Here is a 23801-nt window from a genome sequence, read left to right on the forward strand (position 1 = left end):
CTCTTGAAGGGGGGTCAAGTGGGAATGGGGTCCAGAACAATCCGCGGCAGTAAGACAACTCAAGAGAAGCCTCTCACAAGCGCCTTGCCTAGCTTACCCTGTCAGAAACAAGGAGTTCTTCCTGGAGACAGGGTTCTCTAATACGTGCTTGACGGCAGTATTATACCAAAAGCATGACAAGGTCAATAAAGTAATCTCCTATGCGAGCAAAACTTTATCCTCTGTGGAGGAAAAATTCAACGATTGTGAAAAGGCACTCCTGGCAACGGTGTGGGCATTGAAGAATCACCGCCCGTTCATCTAGGGGGAACACATCATAGTGGAGACTCCACACCAGCCTCTGCAATACCTCCAAAGTGAAAGAATCCGGGCCGGAAATGTGAGTAATTCCTGAATTACTTCCTGGATTCTGTCAATGCAAGGCTTTCCTGTGGAGGTCAGATATGGCCAAAACAAGAAGAGTCCCCTCGCGCAAGGTCTGGCTGACTTACATGATTGTGCCAGAGAAAACTGTCTCGAGGACGAAAGTCTAAAAATCAAGGACAACATGGAGGCATACCTTAATTCCCCACACACAGTCTTTGAAGAAGACAAGTGTGAGGGAATGCCCACTGTCTTTGTGGATGGATGTTCTTACCATGTTGACAACAACGGGGAGAAAGAACTGGTGGCCGGCGTAGGGAATGCATGGGTGAAGGAGTTTCCAGAACCCTCCGCTGGATACAAAATTGGTCCCCGAAGTAGTCAGGTGGCAGAATTGATGGCTGTGCATCAGGCCATCCTCACTGCTGTCCAACATCAACTCCACGAACTGGTCATAATCACAGATTCGGATTATGTACGGAACGGGTTCGTGGAGCACCTGGTTAATTGGAAAACCAGAGGCATGTTATGTGCTAATAACAAACCCCTGAAACATGGGAAGTTAATCCAAAACATAGATGATCTGGTCACATCGAATGGGATGACCATCTACTTGAAAAAGATCAAGGATCATTCCAAAGTAGAGGGACCAGACAAAACTGGAAAAGACTTAGCTAATCAGCTGGCCAAAACCGGGGCCATCCAAGGGGATCTAATAGAAATAGAGTCCCTGTTGGGGGAAATCCAGGTCACTGCCATCACTAGGTCCCAGACCAATGCTCACAATGATCTTTCAACTGCACAATGGAGTAAGGAGACCCCTGATGCTGATTTGATTACAGCTCAGAAGGGGGATCCAATAATTGGTAGGTTTTACCAACACATTGAGGACCCTGAGAACTTTCCACTGACGGATACCGATTACATTGGGAAAGAGGACCTAAGAGTGTTGATGAAATGTCCAAAAAGGTTCCGAATCCAAGACGGTTTGTTGGTAAGGAAATCCCAAGATGGCCATGATCAGTGGGTGGTCCCTACCTCATTCTGAAGCCTGATTCTAAGTCACGCCCATGATGCGGCCACCGCCGGTCATAGGGGGTTTCACACAACACTGGAAATCTTAAGAGAGGTTGCATACTGGCCACACATGGGGCAGGACCTCGACCAATACTTGAAGGGTGTCTTGTGTGTGCACAATTTCAGCCATCATCCCTCACACACCGTGCGCCTCTCCAAAAGAGGGGGATGACACTGCCATGGTCAGATTTGCAAATCGACTTTGTAGGCCCTGTAATCCGCTCGTCTCGAGGAAACAAGTACATGTTGACCGCTACATGCTTGTTTACCAAGTGGGTGGAATGTCTCCCAGCCCCAAATTGCAAGGCAGAAACAGCAGCTGCCCTGATGATTAACCACATCTTTTCCCGTTTTGGTCTACCTCAAATGAATGAGTCAGACAGGGGTAGCCACTTCACCAGTGAAGTAATGACAAAGATGTGGGAGATACTGGGGGTCAAAAGGAAGCTACATATTGCTTACAGGCCAGCTTCTTCTGGAGCAGTAGAGAGATACAACCGAACCATTGTGAGCATATTAAAAAAGTTTGTGGCAGATTCTAGGCCAAGTTGGGATATCCAATTACCTCTGGTCCTAATGGCCATCGGATCTACCCCTTCATCTGCAACCAAAATGTCACCATTTGAGTTGATGACCGGACGCAAGACGGTGCTTCCCCAGCATCTGCTCTACAGGACCCAAGAGCAGACACTGATAAATGCCTCCACAACTCATGAGTATGTGGAGAATTTAAGGAAACACCTTCAGCATGCTTTTGCCTATGCTCAGCAGAATCTAGAAAGATCAGCTGATAGCATGAAAACCCACTACGACCTGAATACCACCAGGAAGGAATTTACTGTGGGGGACCGGGTCTATCTACACAATTTCCAAAGGAACCAGGCCAAACAGCGAAAATTCTTGCCTACATGGAAGGGACCGTTTGAAATTATATACAAGATCTCCCCTGTTGCCTATAAGATCTGCATCCCCAAAGGCAGTTTGGCAGAGGGGGAAGATAAGTGGGTCCATATAAATCAGCTAAAGTGTTGCCATCCCAGGCACACTCTGCAACAACTGGAGGAGTCCTCTGCAATACCAGAGGGGACCGTCCCATAGTAATTCAATTCCAACCCTAAAATATCCCACATATAGTCTCTAAAATATTATGATTTGGAAAAAAAAAATGTCTTATGATTGTATCTTGTTTTTTGTTAAAATAAGAACGCAAATGTTTTGACTATAAAATGTATATACCACCCCACTATATCAATGGTGGGGAAGAAATGTCTACGAATAGGTATTGCCGCTTTCCTTTGTCGTCCTAGGAGAAAGAAAACCTGGAGACTGGCCAAGGAGGACGATCCGGAGACCGGGAGCAGAGACCCAAGGGGCCCGGGGTACCGCCCAATATTCCCATCAGGACCGGCGAGGAGAACCGATCAATCCAACTGGGTGGATGAAAAGATGCTGAACTGTGCCATCTACAGAATTGGAAGAAGATAATGGGGACATACCAGCGCAAGTGCTCAAAACCTCCTTTGCACCCGACTTCTCCTCAACTTGAATCAAAGCGTAGTCGGGCAAGGGTAGATTTGTCAAGGGTTTTGACCCATGTTGAATGAATAGACTGGGTAGATGTGGGGATGAGCTGTCGCCGCCCATTATTATATCCCAGAACAAACTAAATCAATAGACTGGGTGGATGTGGGGATGAGCTATCGCCGCCCACATTCACGCCAGAATAGGAGAACTGCGCAGTTGGCACGAGACCACTCCAAAGATACAACCTTCTTGTGGGGGGTTCCACATCACCACTCTACTGTAAGGATGCCATCAAAACAATGTTAAGCAAGGGTCCTATACTATCAAGCAAAAGACCACTCTATTGAAATGCAGTAAATCAAGACAACTCAAAAATGGATGCAGTACCGACAAATTCCCCAAGGTGGCGCTAGCAGTCTAAACTCTGACAGGGAAACTGTATTTAGGAGTTGCAAGAGGGGCAGGGACTTCAAAGCTTGTTGGTTAATTGAAAATCTTAGCCACCTGCTGTTCCCAGAGGCCAAGAGGCTGAGAACTCTTAACACCTCAGAGACTCCCACACCAGGAGGCAGGATATCACATGACCCTGTTGATTGATTGAGGAGAGACTTCCAGGCAGCCTGCTGGAGCCCACACAAAAGGCTCTTTCTGTTGAATGGGGTATGTTAATTTTGAGTGTTTCCTGTCAACAGCCCTCTGCCAGCAAGGAGAGACATGTGATCACTGACCCACCCAGACTTCTGGAGGCGGACCCAAACACTTGGGAAGTTGAATTGCAACAAATATATATTTTATAGAAATAGTGATAACTTATTGTAACCCAATGACAGGAATGTACAACTTTGAGAGTCTTAGTTTGAAAAATGCCCTCACGATTTGAGTCCAAACTCCAATTTGTACCATGTTCTCGGGCAAAACCCCGCTAATTATGAATATTGTAGACAATGTATGTAAGCTAGAGACATGGAAAGTTACTGGGATATATGTGGAAGGGAAATGTACCTTTGTATAATTTTTGATGAAAAACCAATGTTGCAAAACCCACTAAAATCAAAAATAAGTTGCCATTTTTGAATGCAAGCTCCTAGGAACGCCAGAGTCGGGACAGGGACTATCTTTAGTAATATATGATGTGTGTATGTGATGTCAAACAACTGTGTACCTTGGAAATATGTATTTGAATCAAATCTAGATTTGTGGGCAAATTGACCAGGGGAGGATCCTCTGACCCATAAACAGACCTCATCACTCTGACTCACAACCCAATTCCCCCAATCATGGGAGAGGGGAGAATTGGGCCAATGACAAGTAGAGAGGGGCAGGCTCAGTTATGCCACGCACACACCCACTTCCAAAACACATAAAAAGAGACTGCTGTCACAGGTAGAGACATTCAATTCCATTTGCAGCGGAGCATGCTGACCGACGACTTCACATCCAGAGATCCAACACTTAGACTTCCAAGCTAAATATAGACTACAGAACTTTGAACTTAGAATGCCCACTGCAAGCAAAAGTATTCTCAGCAGGCCTTCAGAATCCAGCAAACCTAACCAAACTATTCAACAGACGGGCGAGCTGTTTGAATTCTTTGCCAAGAACTTGTGCCGGAACCGCAGACCAGACCCAGACTGCTGTGAGCAGAACCAGAGATCCGGATCGCTGTGAGCAGAACCAGTGCCTGATTGACCCGCCGAGCAGAGAGAACCGAAGTCCACTCCAGTTGACCAGATCCGTGACGAGGCCCATTCATTTCAAAATTAGGAGTGAGTATCCGCCAGAACTGTGCAGAACCCAATCTCTCAGTTAAAATAATCTATCCAAACTATTTTAACCTAAGTAGAAATGCCTCCTAGTAATCCTGTCATCTGTCATTCTAAAGCTGCGAGCTGTCATCTGTCATCCTAAAGCTGCACAACTGTCACCTGTCATTTTGAGTTTTACTTTAAATCCGAAAATTTACCTTTATTAAATCGTCCGTATCTCTTGAACCGTTTGGGCTAATTTTAAAGCTGTGATTCTAGGCTTTCCAACGAACCTAGAACTGACTTTCTACTCCTTATACTGTTTCCGCAATCGCGATTCACGCACTCGCAAAATTTACCACGATTTGCGATTTGGCTCAATTTCTCCACTTGTCAAAATAGCAGCTCCATTCTTTCCTTTGTTAAAATCTGTTTGCAACCTGGTAATAACTCATAGAGCATTGCTAAAGTGAGCCTGAACTAATACCAACAAGCATATCTCACTCACCCTGAACTTCTAGAGGGAATTAAAAGCAATTTTAGCACCTTTTCACTTCCTTGCAAACCACATTAAAGTAATTTGCCTGTATTTAAAACTCATTCCAGTTTTCTCTAAACTTGCTGGGGGAACTGGAACTGTGTATTGCATTATAAAGTGTGATTTGTTGGGATTCTTGAAGACTGTGTGCTCTCCTTCCATTTCTTACATTGCATAGGGGGGGGGTGAATTGTCAAGAAAAAGTGATCATATTACCTTTTGCTAAAATCATAACAAGTTATTTCTGTACTGCATTTTATTCCACCTTGCATTTCCTTGAAACCATCAAGCATTTTCAGCTACCTCATCCTCTACACTACTCCTAAGTAACCAAATCAGTGTACCCCTGTAACATTATCCATTGTTGATCACGGTCATATTCTGAAGTGTGATATCAGTTATCAATTTATTTATAAAGTGTGATAGATATATATTGTTCAATTTCCAAATTAACCTTTTAATTTGCAAAACAAACCTACTTCTTGGCTCCGTGGGGTCAGGGGGATTCTAAGAGGGGGGTGTTATACAAGGGTTGTCATCCAGAGTACTGAACTGGACATAAAAATACATCAATAAGGGTTTTCCTCAGCATCCCAGACTAGGCATTGACTTAGCTGTAGTGTTAATTGAATATCGCTTACAGTGTCAAAACCATAGTAAGCGCAAAATGCCTTTAAAATATGAAATAAAGCATATATAGTGCAGCACTCATCGCGCAAAGTTGTGGGACTTAACTTCCACACATTACATATATTGAAGTGCAACACCACAACATCTCAAATTTGAACGGTTTTTCACTTGGCACATGTAATCCTCAGACATTGAATTAGGGATGCGCTAAATTACTGGAAAAATCCTGGTGGAAGAAGAATAAAAACTCCTATTTTTCATCGGCATCAACTTTTAAACCTAATGGCATTTTGCTAACATATGGCAAATCATTTAATCAAGAGCTCTGTGACATGAATTGCTAAATTGATTTCCCACAAATTATAGAAAACTGTTGGGGGTCAAAGGTCTAATTGAGCGTGATGACATGCAAAGCAGGCAGCCACCAGGCATGACCATATCACGTGTTTTCCTATCATGGGTGCAGTGTTATTGGATCCGTGATTTATCCTGCGCTGTGTATTTCATGGCAATGAACATTAATTTTTTTGTGGACGCTTCTACTGATTTCGGGCAGTTATAGGGCACAAAGTTACATGATATTTTAATCCATCTTTGCAAAATGTGTTTGTAGGCTACTAGGCATTTTATGTTCTATTTGGCTGGATGGAAGAGTCACGTGGCCTGGGAATTTGTGTACAGAATAGCATACATATCAATGTAACATGTAGGTCAATTAAGTATTATATATTTTTGAACCTTTTGAAGCTGTTTCAAAATAAATGTAAAGTGTATTTAAAAAGTGCGCAAAGTAAAGGCTAGAAAAATGAAACTATATGGCGTTATCTGTGCTTCATTTTCCTCGCAAGGGCTTTAAGCCAAGGGTCCACAGCAAATGATAAGGATATTTTACATTCAGAAGTACCATGCGTGCAATTACTTTTGACCAACACGGGTGCAATTCTGAAAATCCCAATGCAAGGTTGATTCTGCCGACTTTGTGAGAGTAAAGAGAGAAAGGAAACCGGGAAGCATGTCCTGACATTATGCCCTAGTATGGGTCCCTTCTACACACAGTACCTGAGCCCCTTAGTACACAATGTGGATTACTTTAAGAAGCATGGGTTTTGGCTAGGGTGCCTGAACGCAAATTCAAAGGCAACGGAAGTTGCAGTGTCTAGAGTATGGCTGCAAGTAAAAGCAAATCTGGAATTGGGATTAGAATAATAGAACAATGACTCATGAGTTGAATGGTTTTAGATTAACGATTTTAGTATGGTGTATGCTATTTCAACTATTTTATGTAAATCTTAAAGAATGATTATTTTATTTTCTATATGAGATGTTTAATTTTTGTTTAATTTTTGTACGGAATATGTGTACAATTTTAATTAAGTGTAACACATTACATAAAACAAATAAATAAAGGTAATTATTTTTTGCTGTAGGAAGGGATTTACTAAAAATGAATATGCTCAAGAACATAGCTTGTAGCACAATTGAAAATAAGGGGGAAATGTGCAATTTTGTATTTCCAGACACACACTTATAATACAACGTGTACTGTTGCCATTCACACATTCTTAGTTTTACATCTCTGAAGAATTCCCAGCAGTCATTGATAATGAACATTTGTCTTCAACATTTCTATGACATACGACAGCCTGCAATATTTGTATACACACCTGTAAAAAATAATAATATTAATGTCCATCTGTGACATGACTGATCATCTCTAATAACACATGTACATTCATTAAATTCCCAACTGTACTAGTGTATTATTGTTCAGTGGCATCACAATACCTCTTGTAACTGCAGCACCGAAGGAAAGCTTTAAAAATTCCTTTCTTAAATACCTTTATGTGGCACTTACAACCATGAATTGCCTTTGAACTGTATAGAATGGTGTCATTATTGTTGGATTTGCTATTGTTTTTCACAAGAAAAAAATAATCTATCTGCATGTTAACTCACATGATAGCCAATACAACAAATTCTTTTAAATATTTTTATTTATTTAATTGTATACAGTTCAATGAACTTTTACAACCTTGACATTTAAAAAGAAAATTGACATTTAAAATTACACAATACAGTTTAAATATACAGTTTCACAGTGTCAACGTTTCCACACAAATCTAACCCACACAAGGAAGTAGCCCAGAGAGGGCAAACTAGACTAACCTATCCAGGTAAAATGTCTAAATTCTGTAACCAATCAGGTGGAACAATCCACGTAACAACAACTATTAGCCCCTGATAATGATAACAGAAACAGAGAAGAAAGGCTCAGCAGTCCAAGTACCCCAGGGGCACTCCATACCTAAAACCTAAAATCAATCTCTATATTTTACAGAGATTAGTTAAAATCGGCGAGCACTCCACACCTTGGGCCCTCAGTAAATACATAAATATTAAACTAATGGGTATAGCCCAGTCAGGGTACAATGGCAAATCAATAAGGAACAACAGAGAATAATCACATCACTCAACTGCTTCATTTGCAGCCGTCTCAATGTCAGCGTCCACTAGCCTTTTAACAGCCAGGATCCATACACGAAACAAGGCAAGCTTAATTCCTTCTCTTCCTGTATTTAAGCAGTAGGACCAAAACCAAAAGGCCTCTTCCTTTATTGCCTCGTATTTCTGTACAAAGCCCCCCAGCACGGTCATATATAGCAAACTAATACTTTACACTGAGTCAGGACATGTCGAGGGGTTTTAAGCACCCCTGTAATGTTGTATATACGGCATGTCCTGTCCTCTTCCGGGATCTTGTCCCTAGCTCCATTAAACATAAGGAGCGGTAATCAGTTGGTACATAATTTTAAATAAAAGGTCTGCATTGCCGGGCATGGGCATTGCCTTAGATATCTCTGTGGTTGGAAGTAGGTGTTCTTCACATTAGCCACATGCTTATAGTTCTTATGACTGGACAAATGCAAGTAGTTATTTATCCTATCCCACTTCTTCACTTTATTTTTATATAATTGATTCAAGATATGTATCCGTGTCCCTCTTTAGAAATCTTAACTCCATCCTATAACCTCATATATCTGGGCCATCATACGGCCCTATTCTGTTTCACACATTTTGTTTAAATAACCTTCTGTCTCTCTGAGTGTGGCCAATAATGTACATCGTGGATAGGAATTGGCTCTTATATACAATAGGCCCTTTCTTGTTATCAAATGCCCTTTCATAGATAACACGCCTAGCTCTAATCGGAGATACTCCATTGGGGTAGAGGGGCTCAATTTAAATAGTTGTTTCCAGAAGTAACCTTCCAGAATGTCCAGCCACCTACAGTCATACATACAAAGGACTCCAACCCATACAATATTGCTGGACAAAAGTGTTGAGAATAAAGTGCAATAATTCCATGCAGAGTATAACCCGATGTTTTAGCCGAAAACAATCTAATTAGAACTGCCGGTTGGCTGGCCTTTATACTTTTGGCTTCTTTGACATCCCTTTATGCCTGATTGGCACTCACCTCCAACCATATGTAAGGGTATTAGTCCACATAGTCTATCCTACCCAGACTGGTGTCGAAGCTAGTATGCTTTATTCTTTTAGACAACACTGTCATGACCTTGGTCTTCCCAAGGTTAATTGTTAAGTCATTTTTGCTGGAGAACCCTACCAGAGTGTTAAACATGGCTCAGGCACCCATAAGGGTATGAGTAAACATGATCAGTTGTCTGCATACAACATACACAGAGTCAGGCAATTCCCAATCCGTGGCAAGCAACCAGCTTCTGACTGAAAACACATTGGTAAGTCTGCTATATATAAGTTGTACAATAAAGGGGCCAGAGGGCACTGCTGCTTGACTCCCCTGTAGATCTGCATCAAGGGTGTCATGGTGCCCTGGTCACCCAACCGTATACTGGCTTGAGTATTTAAATGCAGGCCCCTAAGTAGGTTAAGCCATTCTAGTCACTCGCAGTAAGCACATCTAAAACCCTTGAGTTGTGCACTGTACGACAACCCGATCAAAATCCAGTTTGAGTGAAGTGCAATAAATCAGTACTGGCCGCCCAGGTTTCCAGGGCCCTCAGGTAAATATGGAAACGATGTTTCCTTTGACGTCAAGGAGTGGTGATAATTGTCTGGCATGAGTTGGTCCCCTTTCTTGTAGACTTGTACTAGTAACGACTGTTGCCAGGAGAGAGGGATAGTTTGGGAGCTACAGACTTTGTTAAACATGAGTTTCAGTATACAAGCCAATTTGGTGGGATATTCCTTCAAAAACGAGTATTAAATGCATTATATTAAAATGCTCAAAATATTCATCTGGAACACAACCTGAGTTGCATATTTATGTTTTCCTTATTCTTTCTGTCTCCTCTTGGTAGTCCGTAGAAATATTTTGGCAGATCTAAAATATACAAAGAGGTTTGCACATTACACATGAAAGAATGTTGCACGGTACAAGGACAATACACACTAGGGCAAACAATGTCATAGTGCAAACAACCTATTATGTCAATGCATGTTTGCACAAAGGCAATGATTGGTCTAGATCTAGTGCCTGATTTACAAACGCAGTTTTTAGTGGGAAAATCACATCGAAATGCGCTTTGCAAATCAGGCCCTAGTCTTTTGCCTTGTGCAAAAACATACTGAAAGGAAGTTTTTTGCATTAGTGCAATTTTCGTTTGTGCTAATTGCACTTGCAAAAGGGTTTCTGTAATATTGCCCTTTTGTCTAAAAATCAGTACCAGGTAAATAGACGTGTTGCTACATCAGTCTGATCTTTGGAGCTTGTGAACATGGTTTGATGTTCTGAAGTATATTTTGCATCTCATATCATTGATGGTCATCTGAAGCTCATTCTTACATTTCAATATGTAATACCCCGCCACGTAATTTAAGCCTGTGTAAATCCAAATAAGTCTGTGATCCATCACTTTTAGAAGTTCTTGCAAGAATCAGTCTTTCATTGTTTTAATTGTCAAATGTTTTTGTTTGGTGATGTTCCTCAGACCATCGTTTTCTCTCACATTGACACTGCATTTATTCTGTATTGCTGGGTGGGAAAGCAATACCTAGTCATTATATATTGCAAGTGACTAAGGAGTGGCCACAATGAGGCTGAATTCCTTTATAAGGTCACAGAACACCATGGTGACATGCAATATCCTGTTTATGTATTTTATTCCTTATACTACATGGCAACACACTGTCCTTACCTTTATTTATTTGTTTTATATTATTTATTTGCATGTTTAAAGCGCTCACACAGCCCGCGGGCATCGAGGCGCTTTTACAGGAATTCTTCATTTTTTTTTTTACGTAGTTGTTTGTCTTAGTGGCATATTTTTAACATGCTTAAATACCCACAGATTTCTAAGCACGGACCAGGGGATCGAACCTTTGTTGCTTCGTGTCGTCTTGCTTCCAAGGAGAGCACGTTGCCGCTGAGCTATCCTCCCGGTAACCTTTGTTACCTCATACTTTGCATACAATAATGTGAGAGATCTTCCAATTGTTGATCCATATAATCAATATAGAATCTGTTTGGATTTTTAAAAAAAGCAAACATTCAGCTCCTAGTGTGTCAAGCAGTTAATAAAAGCTTCGACCAACAGTTTTCGTTGTGTGCTTTAAAATTGGTAATAACATACAGATTATTGCTCACGTGTTAAAATACAGTAGTGCACACATTAAACATTCTACAATAAACAGTTCTTGTGTCAAATTGACGTTTGCTCAGCTTGAGTACAAGGGTGAGTAGAAGCTGAAGTTCCCACTCAGCCCTCACACTTCTATAAACCAAAAGCCGACACAATCATAAAGGTAAAATAAGCACAGACAAAAGATATACTTCAGCTGCCGTGTGTGGTTATCTGGGCCGAGGGAAGGCTATACTCTTAAGGGGGGTGTGAATGTGGTTCAGTAGCAACCCAAAGAGCAAAGTATAACTTTCCAAAATAAAAGAATGTCCAATCAAGTTTCTATGAATATATATACTTTAATCAAATACCATGTGCAATAAAAACTAACTAGAAAAGACGGTATATACCCACCCTTGCACACAGAACACAGATGACACCATTATAGAATAGATGCAGCACTCTGAGTAATGGACAGGGGAAGAAAAGCCAATTAAGACTACAATGTTCACAGGATCTGTTCTTGAGATTGTAAAAGGGAGTGAAATGACCTATCCAGTCCCTAGGGCCCAAAGAAGGACTAGGGGATAGATACTAGTTAATAATACCACTCCAAATGTCTTGGTTGTTTGATGATGTTTAATCAGGCTTCTCGACATTGATTGCGTGTTCTTTACAGTTTGAAGATGCAGCAGGCGCCTTTGTCCAGTGGCAAACTGGTAATCAGTGAGGCTTGAACGAAAGGTGGCTGTGGTCTAGAATTATCTACTCACACTGTGTGCATCGGACGCTCACCAGGTTTGGTCGGCGGTCGGAGTTCGACAGTGGTGAGCTGGTACCAGGATGCAAAGGCGAGTTGATTCTATGTGGAGGCTTGGAGGTCGCTTTTCTGAGACACCAGGGTTGGGTCAATTGACTTATAGGCACAACGATGCTGAGGCTGGTGCTTTGGATGGAGACTTGAGCAATGCAAGCCAGCGGTAATTTGTTGCTTCAAGCTGAGGCAACTTCATGCGTCAGTTGACATGCAGCAGCAAATTAACTGCCGAACAGGCATTGGCGGTTCTAAGAACAATATAGGTTGATGTTGAAAATGGGGAACTTGACTGTTCTGGTTTCAAGTTTCAAGGGCCTCAAGGTTAGTCCTTTTCTCGGACTCCTAAACATGGGTGAGGTTGGCACACACCTTCAGGGTTCCCACAACACAGTGAGGTCCCAGACAATAGGAAGGCTGGTAGAAATATGGTCTTGGTCCAGCAGCAGTGGTCACAACCAAATGTCCCTGGGGGTGGTTGGGGGGACAGAGCTTGCCTTTGCCTTGAAACACCTGCCTTCACTTAACAACTAACTAGAGGAATTTTGAAATGACTGCTCTCCCAGCAAAGTCCAACAAAATTGTCTTTCAGGATTGGTGAAATGTGAGACCTCTTATTTTAAAGGCAAAGGTCCACAGGTGATTGGACTAAAGCTAGCCATAATGTGTACAGATTTACCAAACATTTCCCAAACATTGGCTACACTATCTGCCATCTTCCCTTTTCAATAGAATCAAAGGCCTTTAGATATGCAGCATCATTGTGTGAGGCTACTGCCCTTAAATGGGTGTGCTCCTTTAATACCTGGGCCCAGGGCAGCTGCCTGCTGTGTGGCTGTCCCTGGTGGAGGGTGTTACCTGCCCTCACATAGAGATGAAGGAGGAGGCATGACCATTCAAATCCATGTAAAACACTGCCTTCTATAACAGTTTTACTGTTACTCCCTTTTTCACACATGCATACTGGACCTTTGTAGACTATCATAAAACATCTATGCAATTCTGATAGTATAGTAACTTTTGCCTAATCGTGTATTCTGCGTTCATATTGTATTGCTTGTTAAACTTCCCCATTCCTCATATATTCCTAAAACATGTTATTACACATGTAACATGTTCTTTGAGATGCTGATTAAAACAATCCAAACTAAACACTATGGGCCTCATTACAGGTCCGATGGTAACCATGCCGGTATTACCGGCGGCTTGCTGCCGGACCCGTTAATATTTAGTGGCACATGACTTGCCGGTAACACCAGGGTATTACCAGGGTATTACAACCTCGGCGGTCCGGAAAGTCAGGTGCAGTAAATAGTAATTTTCCATTCCCATAGAGTCCTACAGGTCTCTATGGGAATGGAGAACACGGAAGCAGCATTATTAACATTGGTGGTGTTTCTGTGATGGTCTACCCACCGTGGCGCTGTCTGGCTGGCAGACATGTAGTATGCCAGTCCGGAAACAATGGTGCTGGTAATCTTACCGGAACCGTTGTTTCTGAACCAGCATGCTTGTAATGAGGCCCATTGTGTGTGTCTATTTGTTATTTAGTGGTTGCCTCTCTTAAGCTTGTTTCAGAGTGTATCTGAGTTGAAAAACCACTTACAAATACCCTGGGATGGTACGGCTTTTGTTCATCAATAGTTACACTCCATTTAGTGGCCATTGAGGCCATTTGTTTAAGGCCGTTTGTTTCTGTTCTCGGATAAGTGGACTCCACTAAAACACAGTCTTAACTTGTATATGTATCTTGAAAATGACTTTAACCTAGTTGACCCCTGCTAATGTTTAATGGCACTAACACCCTGCCTTCACTGAAACAGGAACATAAACTGGCCATGCCTTTGAGGACTCAAAATAATCTTAAACAATAACCTATATCTAATAATGACAGTGACCCGTGACCATGAGAAACACTGTACAATTCCCCTTCCTGATGAAATAATCATACTGACCAGGGCATTTAAGGCAAGCTTTTGAATCTGTTTTCACCCTCTCGACCTAATGATTAAGGGAAGCTACATATTGTCTCAACCTACCTCTGCCACCTTTAATATGTGGCTGATGCAAGAGGTTCCACACAGAAAAAAGGTTATAAATAAACTTTACTTTTGTCAGCACGGGTAACATGCTAGACTCTGGTAGGCATTTTTGATTTTGCTACAACTGAAAACAATGCCACTCTCACTCAATTAGAAAACTATGTCAGGCTACATTAAACTATAGTGCATTGTGGGTCTCCTGCCTAACGTGTATTTTGGTCTCCCTTTGAATAGCTGCTCTAAAAACTGTTTCAGGGATCTAGCACCCAACACCTCTATTAACAGTGTATCGGAATATAGCACCCTTCCCGCTGTTTGGCAAAACACATCTTAAATGATACAGCAGCCAGCTTTCAACTTGGCTCCGAACAATCTCAGCGATATTGTGCCCAGCTTGCATTTGGCATCAAATAAAGTTACAGGACTATAGTGCACAATTTGCTGTTTGCATATCTCGGATGTGACCAGCTCACACACGAGGACATAGCCAGCAGCTCACTCATCAGGGATATACTACCCTACTCGATTCTCACAAATATATTTATCAGCTCTTTTCACATGGTTATAGAGCTATAACTTGCTCCAACACATTCTTAGTGTTACAGCATCTAGCATGCTTTACAATTCAGCAATTTTTTCACCTTTTGCCCATACAGCACCTATGTTCCATTCGGCTTTCTATTCAGTCATGACGTGTGGCGTCGTGCCTATTTGAGTCTTGTTTTAGACTGATCAGTGCTCCCATGTATTTCTAGTTGTTCAGCTCCTCCAGTCCCTTATGCCTATTGTGAAATACCCAGAGTACTCTCACTCTAGCTTGGGCCCTCGGCTAGGGAGTTACCAGGCATGCTAATTTTCACATAGGTGACACTGACCAACAAATAAACAAACCACATTAAAATACTCCAGCAAACAGCCTTTCATGATCAGGAACCTTTACATGCAAAAGGTATGTGAAAACATTAGGAAAACATCAGCCTGGATGTGCCTTTTGTAATAATAAAAACACACACGGGTTCTACAGCTATGACCTGAATCCCTTTCTAAACTTTGAACAAACCATGACAATATGTAGAGAAAGCAGTTACCTTCACATTGAATATGTGCAAAAGGAACAGAAAGAACACTTTACATCCTTAGAGAAAGGAAAACACAATATGCAATGTCACATTTTAAAATTGGGAAAGAAAAAAGTCTATTCTTGCTTGTTATACACCCCAATCCCAGGCAATGAGATCTCTTTTCTTCAAGAAAAACTATTTATAAAACAGCACTTGGCAGAAGGTGTATGTTTGTTTTATCTGTAACCTTGGAAGTACACTGACAGCATTTGGCGCTTGTGCAGAATACCTTTTTTTCATTAATCTATCTTTTCACGCAGGAGAACACAGCAGCTCTTCAGTAACTAAGAAAACATTTGTGTGTGCCCCCTTGTATTTGTTTTATCCCAATTTGGCACTTCCCAAATCAGGTCAGGGGTTATCCTAATTAATTGTTTCATTCATTCTTCTTGTTTTAAACTCATACTCACCTATATCCCCATGAGGTGGGGATTCAGTCTGCACGAGGGATGACTCCTGTCTCACGTGCATGATCTCTCCTACTCCCAGCTGCCTGCCAATACCCAGCTAAATCCCCCCTCCCCCTTCCTCTGCATCCCGGGTCGGCAAGATTGTTGTCTCCCTGCACAGCACAGACAGCACTCCATTTTCTTTGTTTTCTTTACTTTCTTCTCCCCTCTCTCCAGCTCCTCTACTCTATTGTTTTCTGGCCAACCCCTTGCTTTCATCCTCCTCTGGCTTATAAGCCCTTCTCTCTTCACCTCCCCCATGCCTATATCTTCTAACAGAACTTTTACTGCTGTTTTCCCTCCTTCCTGCATATATTGTGATGTCATGAATAATGGTTCTAGACAAATACTGTCCATCTTTAGCCCAAACCCAGTAACTTTTCAGTTCTTGTGATTCCCCTTATTCAATGACCCCTGTATAGCACTGGGATGAAATGTGCTACATAGTAACCTGTCATCCTCTGTGTATGTTTCTGTTTGAAGAAAGAAACTGGCTTTGCAAGAATACATTCTGCTGTCTCATTGCACTCTGAACCTCAAGTCCACAAAGCATGCTAAATACCAATCCCTCTCAAACCTTTAAGCTCTCTCTGGCCTGTTAGCTTGCTGCCTGCTGCCCTCCCCTTCCCAAAGTGAAACAAAAAAGATATCTACATATTTAACAGCAGCACCCCTTCCTTTTCTTCTCCCAGATACCTTTGGAAACCGACTCTTCTCTATGGCCTGGACCAGATACCAACTCCCTGATTGGCTAGACTGAGCAGCTGTTTCTCTACTAAATCATAATTGCTAGTGAGGAGTTGCAGTTCTTACTGTTGGACGAACACTCTGAAAGGCATGCTGGTCATGTGGACTTTCACTAAGTGACATGAGTATTTGTTTGGCTGGCACTGGCGTAATAGAGTTTGATGCTGTTGTGTTTTAGTGTCTTTGGGGTTAGCCTAAATATTTGTGTTTGCAAGGTCTGCTGATGAATGGAGGTGTGTTCTCAAATCAGGTTTCCATGCTGAGTTGAGGTAGAGGTGTGTTTCACCTGTAGCTACTGCTATGGGGTTAGATGGTTGCAAGGATGTGGCTCTGCTGAGGTCTGACTCGGTCTTGGTGTGTTTTCAGTCATGTTACCTAGGAAAAAGGAAGATGATCCTGTTGAAATGGAAAAGCATTTTCTCTGCTAAGGGAGATCGATGCATTTAGTTCTCTTTGAGTTTGACTGGCTCCTGACTATCAAGTCCAAGGCCAAGATAGGTGGTCCCATTGAAACGAAAGGTGAATGTTCCTGCTAAGTGAGGTAGCTGCATAGATTTGTCCCTCTCTCTGTGTATAACGGGTATTGTGGTGCCCTGCATTGCATCTCCTTCAAACAATTATTGTGATGCTCTGTGATTGCAGCATCTTGACTTTCATTCTAGAGAACAGGAAGAGGGGTTGCAATGAAGTTGAAAGGTATTTGCAGATCCCATAGATACCCCCCTTTATTGAACCCCATCTTCTGACTCAATGATTTTTCTGGGATGGGAGTAAGGTGACTGACGTTGCCACACATATCACTTTTACAGACAGAAATTGACATAGGGACTCCCTTAAAATGATTGTGGTTATTCCTCAATTGAAAAATAATAAATACTGACCCCACCATTGCATATACTTACTGCCGTGTCTCCAACATTCGTTTATTTTGCAAAATAAAGAGGATCATGGCTACCTAACTTATGCTGCACAGAAAGAAAAAAAAAAACAAAGGAACTCCTCTGCATTAATCAATCAAGTTTTTGACTAAATAGGTATTCTGAAATTCATCTCCTCTTCGTGAGAGAGCACATTCTGGAATCAAGAGATAACATTGTTCCTGTAACTAGAATATTGATGGATTTTTAAGCAGCCTATGGCAGTGTCAAACAGCCCCCAGCCAGTGGAAAGTGTGTCCCTTCCATACTCAACTCCCCTACCCTTTTCTTTGTACTCTAAAACTGTTTGCTGCAATATGGCACATCATACAACTTCAACAATGAATACAACAAATATCAGTTGACTATTGTCTTTTGTATACTTTAATTATGGAGCTTAATTATGTTTTTGCATCTGATATTTAATCCTTCTGCTTCTCTGACATCTTAATTATTGCTTTGTTATCAGAGCACCAGCTCTTCTAAATGGTCCCATATCTTACAATCTCAGCCTCTTTAACTAAATAATTAATTTTTCTAATTAGGAGGTGTTTAACACAAGCCATATCGTTATAGAGACAAGAACAAATATGTTCCCCTTCATTAAATTATCGTGGTTACGTGCATTATACATTTTTATTTAATTATCTTAAAAAACACATTTCTGCCATGTACAGAAAATGTGTTTTGAAATATGCTTCAATGTAATACCTAACCTGATAACATTTCTTTTTCTGGCAAATTGGATTCTGCCTTGCAAGGATGAGTAGGGTAAATTAGCCCATTCAGCCCATTCAGCCCTCCGTCTTCTATGAACCGAAACACAACACAATCATGAAGGTAAAACAGGGACAATCAAGAGATATACCTCCTTCACCTTTTGTTGTAACCCAGGCCGAGGTGAACCAGTAGTGACCCACACATCACAGTAGCACGGTCCAAAATAAAGGGAATGTCCAATTAAGGTTCTATAAATATATACACACTTTAATGAAATACACCGTCTGCAAGTTAAACAAAAAGAGACGACTATAACCCCACCCTCCTCCCCAAAGGAACTAACAGAGAAGGTGCAACAGACTGGAGAAAAAAGTATGCTGAGCACAATTCCAGGGGTAGTAGGTAAGGTGCTACCATAATAAGGATATTGGGTTGGAAACAGGGGAAATTATGTCCTAGCCAGTCTCTAGGGTCCAGTGGACCATGGGGGCAGTTCAGTGTCACTGTACCTGGATTTGATTCTTAGTGGCCTGATGCATAAGACCCGGGTTTGAATGTTGATGCAAGCTGATAAGGCTCAGTCAGGCAAGTAGGATCATGGAGGCCCTGACAGCAAGTGGGCTTGCCCTATTGTGAAATGTGCATTCTCTGTGTGCTCCAAATGAAGGATGTTCAAATGATGCAGATCAATGTTGTCCCAAGAAGGCTTTGCAGTTGGTCAGGCTGAGTCGGCTTTGGAATAGGTCAGCTAGTGATGCTCCAGCTGTTCCAGCCAGCGGGCAGCAGTTGTCAAAGTGGTGATTAAGGGTGTGTTGATGTGCTACCAATGAGGCAGTGGTTCTCAGGCTAGCTGGGCCAAGACGTGGTTGTTAGCCCCAGTTAGAGTCAGCGACTGGCCCTCCAGAGATTCGGTTTGGGTTCCGGCATTGAGCAGTTGCTTCTGGCCTAGCAGGTAATGTGCTTTTCTAGGACACAATGCAGTTTTGAGAAGGTTGAGATGTACTGCAAAGGTTTGGCTGGTTGGATGAACTCGGACACCGGCACCAGTGCTTCCCTATTGTTCAGGATGAAGAGGACACAGATCAACTGGTTTTCTGTTGGAGAACAGAGAGCTTTGGCTGGTCTGACACTCTGGTTGCTGTGAGGCCTTCAAAAAGGAGTTGAGGACAGGATGTTCCAAGTCAGGGTCTGCTCTTCTGGCACAGAAGATGCATTGCAGAAAGGTTGGTTCAGGTACATAGCACTGGTCACTCCCGATGTTACATGGGAGGGGTTAGGAGACAGATGTTCCTTCTGTTTTGGACAGCTCCTTCTTCACCTCCGTCAGAGGGCTTTGGAAAGTGCAACTGTCCCAAATGAACTTCCAGTGAGAATGTTCAGAACATCTCTTCAGCCTTAAAGGATCCTTGAGAAACTGAATGAATTCTGCTGAAGGGGTGCAAGACTCCTTTTTAAAAGGCACAAGTCTTCCGCGTGATTGGTCTAAACCTAGCCTGCTTTAGGGGCTCAATCCCTGCTCCTGGCTGGAGTGGACTTTGCCCTGTTAATTGTGCACCTGAAGTGCTTAGCTCCAAATGAAGTGGAGGGGACAGACAAGGGAAAGAGAGACAGTGAGAAACAAGATGGTGGAAAGCTTCTTCCAGTGTCCTGAGCACTATTCTACTCCCGCCCCCTTCCCTAATTCTGACAACAAAGACTTTTTGGATATGCAACACACTGGCCTGAGGCTACGGCTCCAGAATGGGTGTGCTCCTTTGATACCTGGTTCCAGGACAGCTTCCTGCTGTGGAGCTGTGTCTGGGGGATGGGTTTACCGGCAAACCCAAAGAGAATTAAAGAGAGACTCTGTGGTTTCTATCCTGCTTGTCGTAGTATCAGCACGTCTGACCCGAATACACATTCACTTCCACAGCAATATCAATTGGGATGTGGCGGCCAACATCATAAGTATTGCTGTGCACTATGCCTAAACCCAGGGATAGCTTATTCAGAGATTACCCTGCCACCAGCATGGGGTATTCATGATTAACATAGTTTGGGTAGAGGCGGCATATCTTAAAGGTTGTATACTAATTGACCTTTTCACAGTTGACCTCGGGAGAACTGACCTTGGGAGAATGTACCTAATTTAGAAGGTCAATTAGGACATATATGTGGGGGGAAACCACCCGCAACTCCCTACCCAATCCAAAAACCCCTGCAATCCCCCACCCAATTCCCTTATATTATTTATAATCCAAAACCAACCCAATACATATATAAAAAAAAAACTAAAAAGATATAAAGGTCTATTGTGCAGAAGGTCAATTAGGTCAATTGTGCAAAAGTTCAATTTGGGCTATACCTTCTTAAATGTCACCCTGGTGCTGCATTGACTTTGCTGTCACTGTGGCTGTTGCTGTGGCAAATGATTGGGCATCCTGTGACCTTTGAACCTGCTCTACACTATGAGCAGAGTAGGTGCTGTGGAGAGGCTACTGATGCAGTAGGACACAAGTGCATTTTGCTGTTCTCATGTAGTTGTAACAGAGGGTGGTCTGGTTAGCAGAGTACCCCTTTGGAAGAGGAATCACCGGCACCATTTTCTGTACAGATGGCAATTCCTCCAAGATTTGGTCTTCAGTTTTACTAAATAATTTTCATAAATCGTATGCCCTTTTGAAACTATTCTCAACCACGATGGTAATCCTCTCCTATATGATTGATGTGCTGGATTTCAATGTTTGTGTAAGTTAACTAAAATCTCAATTGTATTTGTATGTGCTAGCCACCAATTGCCACTCTTGTAATTTGTTGATGTTCTTAAACTTTTTTTCAGATGTGGAAGTTTTGTATAAGAACACCTATGGACATGTGATTAAACTTAATGTAGAAACCAATGAAACAACAGTACTCCTGGAAAATTCAACTTTTGTGAGTATTTACATCTTGAGTGGCATTAAAAAATGTTTTCCCTAAAGCAAACACATTGTTTATACATCAGAAACAAACTGTATAGTATTGTATTTGAGAGATCCTTTGCTTCAGAAATGTATACAAATGTTTCCTTAACGTTTTAATGATCATACCTCTATGTCTATGAAAGAGAGGGGGTATTCTTAATCTAGTTCAGATCTATTTTAAAACATTCCGAGAGGACAATTGCCGGTGGGGTGAGTAAGGGGGCCATGGACTTCCCCATGTTAGTGGATGATGGCTTTGGGGACATTATGGGTCCAAACTCCTGTCACACTCACTTAGTGCCCTTCACTTGCCAGAAGACAGTCACGTGCCAGGCAAAAGTGTGCATGGTATTTTGAGCGCCTTGCAGGGAGACAAGGATGAACAGTGCACCCACCCTTCAACCTGGGCTAAACAGAAGACATCTTTGACTGGATCAGAATCTATCACAACTCTGAAATATTGCAATGTGCATCCTGAATTCGTCTGCAGACCTGACTACACTGCAGATGCCAGCACACATGTGCAGACTCACAAGAAATCCAAAATGCAGATTGGCTTCTTCAATCTACAATCCAGGCACCCCTCAGATCAGACTCTAAGATATATCCTACAGCTGGTAGGGACACTTGTATGTAACCAGTCATACATCAGTGCTAGTAAGATTACACATACACAGGCCCTAACACCTTAATAATCCCAAAGGGGTGGCCCGCTAGAATATTATATAGATATCCCAAGAGCCAACGGTGAGTTAGTGATGCAGGAAGGAGGATGTGGAAGGTTTTGGGACAGAGACATGAAAGAGTATAGAAGGCTGGCTAGGAAAGGAGATTATAAGAGGAAGATCTAAAAAGTTGGCAGGATGGAGAATCCCTGGGGTGATATGAGGAAGGCATCAGAAGAGGTAAAGTGGAAGCCATAAGGCAGTGGTGAGAAAAAGGCAGCAGGAGATGGCAGTGTGAGTGCACCAGGAGGCCACAGGAAGAAGACATCATCAGGACACTAGGAACCAGCAGAAAGAACATATTTCTTGTGCAATGATAGTTAAAACAGAACGGAGCAAGAGGACATGCTTAGTGAAATGCACATAGTATGGTTTGCACCCTGATCAGAAAGGGTTAAACCTTTGGTGGAATTAGGTGTGAGCATGTACTGTGCCATCAAGAAGTGTCTAGACCAGAGGGGGAATATAGGAGTAGTATAAAGGGAAGAAATAAGGACAGTTGGAAAGGGAGATGATAAGCTCTTCTGTAAATACTGGTATAAGCAATCCCATTTGCCTCTGTATGGATGTGGAAGAAAATCTGGAGCTAGATCTGCAGCTCTTTTCAGAAACACAGTGATTCAGCAATTTCTTCCTGATAATTTCACATATGGCAACACTAATGACATAATCAATGTCCTGAGTGATGGAAATTGTCTGTAATTTATGCAAGAGTAGTGGTCGAGGGTATAGATACAGTACATTGTTTAGTACAAACCAGGCATGGCTGCAGGCCATGTTTAATTGATTGTATGTATTTATTGTTGTACAGGAGGAACAATGCTCTATGGATCACAAAGGTACATACCATAGATACATCAGATTTGACAAGAAGCACTGAGCTTGTACAATGGAGCGAGTTTGAGGTACATTCAAATCAGGTTGTGAAGGGGAGTAGATGGAAAAGTCACCGCAGACAACACAGTGTATAAATTAAGGACAGCCAACATTGGACATTTAAGTACAGGTAAGCGGCACGGCCAGCTATGCTTGGGATGTCACCATGATGGGTGAAGTCGTAAAGTGGACGAAGAGGAAGTGAGCAACAGAGGCAGGTTATAGGCAAGTGTAAAATGTTAGCCAACAGGCAGAAGAGAGGTAGGTTAAAAGGGTAACTGGGAGGCGAGGAGGTAGGTTTTAGTTTGGTTTGGAACAAATCCATGTGGACTGTTTGTCGGATGTCCGGAGGAAGACGATCCTGTGCAAGTAGAGAATGAGCGTAAGTGAGAGGAAGCAGAGAGAGGGTGAGGAACTACAATGGCAGTCGAGAAGGTAGAGCAGAAATTACGACAAGGCTTGTAGAGTTAGATACAGGAGGATAGATGCAGTGGTGCCTTATCATGGATAGATTTGTGAACCATAAGAAGATATCTAAATCTGGCCTTGTTTTGCATTGCCAGCCATCCAGCCTGGTGACGATACGAGGAACTAGGTGTGAAATGAGTGAGTTCCAAGATAATTCTGGAAGCAAAATTAATGATCTTGCCAAGAGGACAGGGTGCATAGTTGGGAGACCAAAGAGGATGCTGGCACAGTAGTCCAGTTTAGTGAAGACCATCCTGATTTTCCTAATATTTAAGAGGTTGAAGCAAGCTGCTGTTCCAGTTTTGGAGATGAAAGTATAGAAGGGGTGAGAAAGGTGTAGATGATGCAGAGGTTTTTAGCTGCAGAAGAGTAGGGTAGAGAGTTAAGAGGGAACTGGATTGGCAAAGGAAGAATTGAGAGAAAGATTTTGATAGAGAGATCAAAGGAGAGTTCAGGAAAAGAAAAGATTTGGTTGTCATCCACAAAGATTTGATATGAGA

General features: G+C 42.2%; 1 protein-coding gene across 2 annotated transcripts in view; it reads left to right on the top strand.

The window, feature by feature from the left end:
• The window catches only part of DPP10 (dipeptidyl peptidase like 10), a 1813461-nt gene that overhangs the window by 763123 nt on the left and 1026537 nt on the right, over window positions 1-23801 (top strand). For both annotated transcript variants that reach the window (XM_069616586.1, XM_069616587.1), the window contains exon 4: window positions 21109-21203. In XM_069616586.1, coding sequence (XP_069472687.1) covers window positions 21109-21203 — 95 coding nt within the window. The remainder of the gene's footprint in view (window positions 1-21108; window positions 21204-23801) is intronic.

Source organism: Ambystoma mexicanum, chromosome 9 (genome assembly GCF_040938575.1).
Source record: "Ambystoma mexicanum isolate Mex_15411 chromosome 9, UKY_AmexF1_1, whole genome shotgun sequence".
NCBI lineage: Eukaryota > Metazoa > Chordata > Amphibia > Caudata > Ambystomatidae > Ambystoma > Ambystoma mexicanum.